This window comes from Ruditapes philippinarum, unplaced genomic scaffold (assembly GCF_026571515.1).
Source record: "Ruditapes philippinarum isolate M1 unplaced genomic scaffold, ASM2657151v2 ctg1917_1_1_1_1, whole genome shotgun sequence".
NCBI classification, from domain to species: domain Eukaryota; kingdom Metazoa; phylum Mollusca; class Bivalvia; order Venerida; family Veneridae; genus Ruditapes; species Ruditapes philippinarum.
Genome location: NW_026857493.1, coordinates 48,260 through 57,448, shown reverse-complemented (window position 1 = coordinate 57,448; position 9,189 = coordinate 48,260). Strand labels below are relative to the sequence as shown.

Genomic DNA, 9,189 nt, shown 5'->3' with positions numbered 1-9,189 from the left:
TTTTTAAAACCCCTTTAATGAAAATTAGGGCACTAGAAAAAATTTAAAAAGTTTTAAAAGTAATTTTCAGGGAAGAGACCAAATATTTCTAAGACAAAAAATTTTTTCTGCGGGTATACAGTTCATAAAGGCAAAATTCGCCCTGACACCGGGGTGAAAATAGCCCCAAAAGGGCCATTTATTGTGAAACTTGCTTGAAAAGCATGCGCTTGCTTGAAATGTGCTATGATCATAAAGATGTTTTTTTTTTTTAAAAAAGACATTGTATGTAAAAAGTATTGACTTCTGGTATAATGACGACTTTTTCCGGCTCATCGAACTGTATAATTCCCTAAGGAAATACAAAAGTAAATAAAAACATTCGGAGCCAGTAAATAATTCAATTCAAAGTCGATTTTTATATCAATTTAATATACAGCCCAAATTTTTATGTAAGTATAGTAAATTCATGAAATGTGCTACATTGTTTAATTTGATATATTATGTACTGACTTCTCTGTTTCAATATCGTTCTAATTAATATTGTTATTTTGCTTTTGCATTGTCTTTTGCCGAGACTTCTTATGACCATTGAATAAAATGTGCTCTATTTTTAATGCAAGGATTTTGATTTTTACATAAAGTATTGATTTTATTATTGTCATTTTTAAAAATGTCTCTACAGAAAAAATTTTAATTTTTAAATTACATCCATTTGATTAAACTTTAAAAGGTTTTTAAAAAAGCACGACATTTGAATGTACATTGCAAACTTTAAACTTTAAAAATCTGGGGAAATTTTTTAAGACGTGATTGGTTTTTTTTTTAAAATGACCATTTTTTAAAACTAGGGGGAAAAAATCATATGGAGCCGTAGAGTATTTAAATGTCCATTATGCCCAAAATATGCTTTTTTCTTTATTTCACAAAATTTATTTTTGTTGGTGACCTGTTATTGCTTCAAAAAACGTACTCAAGGGTCAAATACCTGTAACATCTATAGCTTCTTTTGCTTTTTAGTAATAAGTATAGTTATAATGATGAAGAACTTGTATGACAGTCAAAATACGTACTAGTTTGTGCACATTAAATGAACGATAATGTCACATCAAGTGCTACTTTATTCAGGTTATAAACTTCTTAAATGCTCTAAACCATTTTTAAAACATTTTATAACTCATGTTTGCCCATTCTAAATGAGTATTAAAACATTCATTTTGAAATAAATCCTTTTTTCATAGTGTGATGGTAGCAATAACATTTTGTTTATCCCAGCAGTCAAGAGTCTGCCAATATATTTGTACATGTGCATGTACATTGTTTTTGTTTGTCTAAAGTTTACTAGCTTGAACATGCTTTGTTAATAAAATAAATATTTAAATCACGGAGTTTCTTGTCCTGTCATCATATGTTAGAATCTTAATAGCAAATACTGAAATTGTATTTTAACCAGGCTTTTTCAAGGAAAACAACCGAGATATTGAGGTATTCGACGGGCAGGTTTGGCTGGCGTAAACAAATTCATCCGTGCGCAACTTTCAAAGACGCTTTGTCATTAATTGCCCTGGCGGATATTTTCAGGGTTTAGTGATTTGATATGTTTTGACTGGGTGTAATATGAATTGAAAGGCAATATCCTTTTAATCACAACTACAACATTTAAGTTTTAACCAAATTTCTTATTGAACGGAAACCATCTAGCTTGATGCAGGCCTACAAGCTCACCTGCCAGTTCTTGGGACTCGTAGAGTCCATGTTTATGCCACTGTTACTAAAAAAAATAGAAAATCTGTTTCCAGTCAATAGGATATATTTCAATGAAACTTAGTGCGCGGTTGTGAAAAGGCCAGGCTTGTTTGCGATTGCTTTTGGCTTCCTGTGTAAAGGTCAAGGTCACTATTACTAAAAATAGAAAATCGGTTTCTGGTTAATATCTAGAGTTTGGAATGAGATATTTCAATGAAACTTTGTGTACATATAGAAAGCTTACGTGAAGATTTCGCTTGGGATTACTTTTGGATTCCTTAGGGTCAAGAAAATACCAGACATTGGTTTCCGATCTATAACAAGATTAAGAGTATTTGAAAGCCTCGAATTGGATATTGATTTTGAGCAACTGTTTCTGTTTCAATGCAGTTATTTTATACGGGGAATGTATTAATATTCCAATGACAACCAAACAATGGTGATAATTGAAAACCTGGTTTCGTGATATTGCCATGTTTCTTGTTTTATTTTCATAACCCAAACCAATCCCTTTAAATCGTTTTCTGCAGAACTTATTTTGTATAAAACTAAGATCTTTTCGGTATTTGACACAAAGCAAATGTTTATCAATGTCCATAATAAATGTTTAGGGTTCGACTCTTCACATCAACTCTCGTTATAATAGCATTAATAATGACAGGAGTCTACAAGATAGAGGTAACGGTCATTGAATGAACGATTAGCCCATACAACGCTCATTATCGCTGTTGGTTCGAATCCAGCCATTGACTTTTGGATTATGTTTGTGAGGAAAATGTCCAGCTACTTTGCTTTAGGACGGTGTTCCTTTACTTAGTTGCGGAGAGGTACACAGTCTTACGGTGTGACTTTTAAAAAGCCCAATATGCCCCAGAAATGCTATTACATTTTTTTAATTCTCAAAAGCTCTTAAGCCTTAGCCATTTCAATAAGCAACTTATTGGCCATCTACCATTTACCTGAACCTTCTTTTGCTAGTTATTATAATTAATGCGATGGAATTCAGTACTCTAATTAACATGTGACCTCGATGTTAGCTTCAGTTTTACACAGCACAGAAGTCGAAATAGTAACAACACAACGTCTAGTTATACAAGTTTATACAAGTTATATGCAAACCTTTTTTACAGGCTAAACTATATGATAGTTACTGCAGCGGAAGGCTCTTGGCTCTAAATAGGTTCTTTCTATTAAGTTGTTTAGTATGTTTATGCAGATTACTTAACGAAAATCGTTCTAAGTGAAATTTGCGAAAACATAAGCAGACACTAGTTACACCTCCCTATAGGTCCAGAAGACTGTGGCATGAAAGTGAAAAGAGAACAATTGTTTGTTTCAGAATTTCCCGCCAAAATCTTGGTCTAGAAGTCACGTGGGTTAAATGAAACCCAGAAAAAATATTGCCAGCCACGTTTTATTGTAGGATAACAAAAATAGGATGCTGTGGTAAGACAAATATTCCAGTGTTAGAAATACATGTACATTGTCTATACTTTAACATGCTAAACTAAATATTACGACACCATAAGTTATTAATTTTTATTATTGATAAAAATAAATTCTCAATAAATATAACATATCATATTATTGCACATATAATTTCTTGGTACAAATTAAACAATCATGTAATAATTAAATAAATATTAACAGAAATGTAAGCAATGCAGGAATTAAGAATTTTCTGTTTAGAAATAATTAATAGTCATTTACCTGCATCTAGCTGTTAAATAGTTTGAATTTAATAAAATCATGCTACGTAATTAGTAAATGGCATAAAAATTCGAATTTAAATAAAGAAGACAGAATATTTTTGAACTACATATCTTAAATTGGAATGGTCCATGGAAGGTGTGTAATACGATGAATTATTATGTTGATACTATCATACATAACAACAAACCAGGAAACAATTATACATAGATGTTGTTGCCAAATGTGAGCGTACATGTATATGATACAATATTACATATCTATAGATCTATATTGCAAATAATAAATGGTATAAAACAAAATATTATTATTCATCATATAAATGTAGATTTTAAATCTGTTAAAACTCTTTCAACATTTTTTTTCAAGAAATATTTTACAAGAATATCAACATGGTACATTTCATTTTCTCTAGTTTTTTTTTACTATTTGAATGTGCCCATTGTAGACTAATTCACTGATAAAATTCATGATTTTCTGTACCTAATTTAAATAATAAATGATTTTCTGTAAGTAATTTGAGTAATTCATGATTTTCTGTAACTAGTTTAAATAGTTCATGATATTCTGTCACTGTAACAACTAATCAAGGTGTTGTTATTGTAGAAATATGCTCTATTTTCTTTCCCATCTCCTCATATTCTGCAGCAACTTTCTTCATTTCAATATCCATTTCTTCATCAACTTTGGCACTTTTTTCAAACTGAGTCTGCATGAAGGTGTCCCACTCTTCTCTCCGTCTTTGTCTTTGAAGGTCAAGGAACCCAATCTATAAATAGAATCTTTATATTATGATATATACTTCCAAAATTATCAATATGACAATGGCTCTGAAGATCAATGAACCCAATCTATAAATTATATATATTTTTTATCACAATATTTACTTTCCAAATTATGACATTACAGATGGACATAAAGCTATGGCAAAAGAAAACTGTTTTAGATAGACTTTCTTCACATAGACACTATTATGGTCATTTGATATGTCCACTGTGCAGGTAGACTGGTTGAGGAAAGTTTTAGACCTCATCTTGCAAGTAATACCTTCTATCCAAGGAAAAGACACAAACAGGAAACACAATACCATTCCTATAATGACAATTAAGATGGAAATCCATGTCACATTAATGGGCCCTGGAAAGTGATCTTCAATTATAATCCCAAAGAAATGCATTTAGATTAAAAAAATAACTTTAGTACTTTTGAAGCAAAAATTAAATCACAATTTTGTAACCTTACAAAGGATCATAAATCAGTAAATATCCATCCTAGAGTCATGGGCCTTGGACAGTGGACACCAATTAGGAGCTTCAGGACAAATGTTAAGTTTCAATTTAATAAATACCCCCAGTAGTTTTGATGATGTTACATACAGAACTTCAGTAAGGATTTTTTTATGTTCACAAAGTACCAAAATTCAGTCAAAGTCTATCATAGAGTTCTGGGCCTTGGACAAAAACAATAAATTATCATCTAAAAACAAGTGTGATTTAACAATAAAATGTCTTTCCTGGTTAATGAGTTATGAAGTTACATAGTATACATACAATACTTTAACCTACTATGTATTGTCAACACAGGTTATATGTAATTCAAATATACTCATACCTCAACATTATTTTCTTTTTCTTCTATTTTCTTACAAACTTCAGCTGCAACTTTGACTGTAAATAAAATAACAAGAATAAAGATCAACAAGGCAAAGGCAACGTTCACAAAACATATACAAAAAACATATACATCAATTCATAAACAAACTTAGCTGAAACAATTACCTTAAATTAATCAGACATATTATCATTATTTATTTTTAAGTGCAATAATTATGAAAATGTTACCACAAAGATTGTTATGTATACACAGTATAAAAACAGTAACAACAACAAGATAGTGTTCCAGACATCTCAACGGTTGATAGTAAAACAATAGCCCTGATATTTCATTCAGAACTGTATGTTACACCTAAAGCTAACATATGAAGTTTTAAGTGAATAACTTAAGTAGTTGTGTAAATTGATCTTTCACACAAAACTTTAAATAACTTAGAAAAAAAACACTTCAATTCAGTTTGAATTACATGAACTATTCCTACACAATGAACTACAAATATGATTCCAATGATGTGTGAAGTTTGAAGTGGATTTTATATATGAAGATTGATCTTGCACACAAAAAATAAACCTAGATTTATTTAAGTTAACAAAGGACTATAATTAAGCTTTATTTATTACTTAAACACTGACCTAGAAACATGACCATAAAAATATGTGAAGTTTTAAGTGGATTTTTTTAGTACATGTGTAGATTGATCTTCCATTGAAACTAATTAACTACAGTCTTCTTAATATAACATAGTGTCATAATTCACTTGAAATCCATGCTGGATGCTAGAAATGTATTCTATCAGTCAATGAGCATTACACAGAACATATAAGTTAACCCTTTAACCTGCTGAATTTGTATAGTGGACTAGTCAAGCTTCCATTTTTGGAACTGTCCATTACCTTTTTTAGGGATACTGAGATGAAACGTAAAGTTGATACAACCTAGACAGGCTGCACAGATGGTGAGGGTTATCACATTCAGTTCCAGCAGTTTAAGGACTTAAAATTAAACTACAAGTATTAAACTACTGTCTTACTTTTAGCTTGGATATTTGCAAGGAATGTATCCAGGGCAGTTTGTGTTTCAGGTAAATACTGTTCTTTCATTTCCGACAGTTGATTTCTGATCTTGTTTAGTCTATCTTCCTCTCTATTACCTCTCTTTTCCTGTAAAATGAGTCAAAGTAGTTTTCATTCATAATGTTTTTTATATAATTATTCAGATAAATATAGACAAGGAGACTGCCACAAAAGAAACAGTGTATACCACTTTAATATGGAGTCATTCAAAATTAACTTAAAGGAATATTATTTAGAAAAAATTGTTTAAGTCCCTTAGCAATATTTTATTATTATAAGTTTTAACTTTAACATCAGAAGTATTTTTAATGACTGGGAAAAAAACAAACTATTTTCTTCCAAATTTCCTGAAATTCCCTTAGTCCCTAATTTGGTTCCTGTCTTTTTTTAATTGAAAAGTTTATCATTCTTCAAATGAGATATCATTTTATTTTACCTCAAACTCTTTCACAAAAGCCCTTATGTGACCTTGTAATATTGGTCTGTGGTCAAAAAGGCGGCTGTGTAGCTCCCATACATCTGAAAAAATAAATAAATTGGGAATTTAAAAGCAAAAATTTTATATATAAATATTGTCAAGTTCTTATATATTTGTATCCCTGGTGAGGTAGAGTGAGAATTCATCTTCCATCAGTGCTGAGTTAGAGTAACTACTGAAAATAAAACTTTATTTAGCGAGATATTACCCCGACACAAAATAGCACTATATCTCATTGCAGAGTACAATTGCAATTAGTTGGACTAAATGAACTGATACCACAGTAGAGCCACTGACATCCTGCTAGATACATTGTAGCTTCCTCACACAACGCCTCGAATGACAGACTATCTTCCCCTTCCCATACCTCCCCTAGATGGTTCTGCCCTAAACTGCTTCCTCCCATAACAATTTGAAAATTGAAAAATTCCAATAAGGAGACAGTTCTCCCCAAAAATATTTTTTTTGTCATTTTTCATTTTATTTTCAAAGGAATTTCATTGACAATTGTTACTTTTTTCTAACAAGATGTGAGTTATTATAGATAGGTCTACTAGGCAACATTTTTTTTAGATAAATGATTAAGGAAACAGTTACTCAAATGTGATAAGGTTCTATCTGCAATCAAGTTACAGATTTCTTAATGAAGAGTTATTGCAATTAATAACTGATTAACCCTTTCACTGCCATAGGGAAGGCTTATGCCGTCCCTGTTATTTTTGGCATATTTGCCATATGGACGGCTTTAGTCGTTTCTAAAATAATAATAGTTATAATAATAAATTAATAATAAAAATAATGATAAATTTTATATAAAGAAAATTATACCATCAACCATAATTATTATACTCACAGATTTGGAAACATATATGATTATTATAATACTAATAACAAATAATAATAATTATATTAATTATTAATATAGTAATTTCTTAGAAGACCCTCTGGCAAATAGGTGATCAATAAAAGAATAACCCTCTGGCAGCGAAAGGGTTAATGTGATTGATATTATTAGTGGAACAAGAATATTCCTGAAAATCCTGCTTAAAATGTTTTAAATATCAATTGATGTTTCGTCATTTTGAATATCTAGCTTCTTTACATTTTAACACCTATTTTACAGGTGACAGGTATTTTAATCCAATCAACACCTTCACTTTTAGAGATTGAGCCTGCGGTTGTGCCTTTGAGTGGGCGATCAATTGATAAACAAGTGTAAGTTACTGGTTCATCGGAGCGCTATTTGTTAATATATTCGTGTTTAATACCTCTGTTAAAAAAAAAATACTGCTAAAAAAAACAAATGACAATTTTGTCATTATCGTCCTCGCGAAAACTGGAGACAATAAGAGAGCATTTAAACTGTAGGTAATCACAGCCGCATTTCCTTAAATACAGACGACAGGTGTTATTCGTGAACATGTTCTAAGAACAATGATCTCTATTTATTTAAAATGTTGCTTTAAAATAGAAAAAACCTTTCAAAATTGGACTTTCTGTTATCATTTTGGTCCTTGCCTAAAACTCTAACGAATGCAATGAATTTGGTAATCTGTCATCTTTCCAGTGCGGTGCCCTTCGTAGTTAATATATATATTATCTATCTATCTACCCTTCTTACGAGTGTTATAGGCAGGAATTAAGTGCACGTCGGATTGTTAGTTAAAGGTGAAAAGAAAAGCTAAAAAAGAAAAGTCCAAGGAAGGTGAGACTGAAAATGTATGAATCTAGTCCTGGTTAAAATGTTAATAGTGAGAGAAGATGATAAGAGATAAAATAGTTTAAAAGCATTGGGAGCTGTGTTTCAGTGTTTGAGAAGTGTCCTGTGTATCAGTGTTTTAGCGCTGCATCTGCGTGTCAGTGTGAGTAGTGTTGTGTTTCAGTGTTTTAGTAATGTCCTGCGTGCCAGTGTTTGAGTACCCTGTGCTAGTGTTTGAGAAGTGTTCTGTGGTCAGAGTTGCAGTAGTTTCCTGTGTGTCAGTAGTGTTCTGTGTGTCAGTGTTGCAGTAGTGTTCTGTGTGTCGGTAGTGTACTGTGTATCAGTATTGCAGTAGTGTCCTATGTCAGTGTGTCCTGTGTGTCAGTAGTATTGCAGTAGTGTCCTATGTCAGTAGTGTCCTATGTGTCAGTAGTGTCCTATTTCAGTGTGTCCTGTGCGTCAGTGTGTCAGTATTGTCCTTTGTGTCAGTGTTGCAGTAGTTTTCTGTGTGTCAGTAATGTCCTGTGTGTCAGTGTGTCCTGTGTGTCAGTATTGTCCTGTGTGTCAGTGTATCATTATTGCAGTAGTGTCCTATGTCAGTGTGTCCTGCGTGTCAATATTGTCCTGTGTCTAAGTGTTGCAGTAGTGTTCTGTGTGACAGTGTTGCAGTAGTGTCCTATGTCAGTGTGTCCTGTGCGTCAGTGTGTCAGTATTGTCCTTTGTGTCAGTGTTGCAGTAGTATCCTGTGTGTCAGTGTTGCAGTAGTTATTTGTGTGTCAGTAATAGCCTGTGTGTCAGTGTATCCTGTGTGTCGGTAATGTCCTGTGTGTCAGTGTATCAGTATTGCCCTATGTCAGTGTGTTCTGTGTTGCACTAGTGTTCTGTGTGTC

General features: G+C 32.0%; 1 protein-coding gene across 1 annotated transcript; it reads right to left on the bottom strand.

The window, feature by feature from the left end:
* Positions 1–3,250: 3,250 nt before the first annotated feature.
* On the bottom strand, positions 3,251–8,215 carry LOC132749935 (biogenesis of lysosome-related organelles complex 1 subunit 5-like). Its single transcript, XM_060739878.1, has 5 exons — positions 8,079–8,215; positions 6,559–6,641; positions 6,080–6,209; positions 5,047–5,102; positions 3,251–4,204 (listed from the first exon to the last, which is right to left on the bottom strand). The coding sequence occupies exons 1-5, from the start codon at positions 8,104–8,106 to the stop codon at positions 4,022–4,024; spliced, it is 480 nt and encodes a 159-aa protein (XP_060595861.1). The 5' UTR covers positions 8,107–8,215; the 3' UTR covers positions 3,251–4,021.
* Between the last annotated feature and the right edge of the window lie 974 nt (positions 8,216–9,189).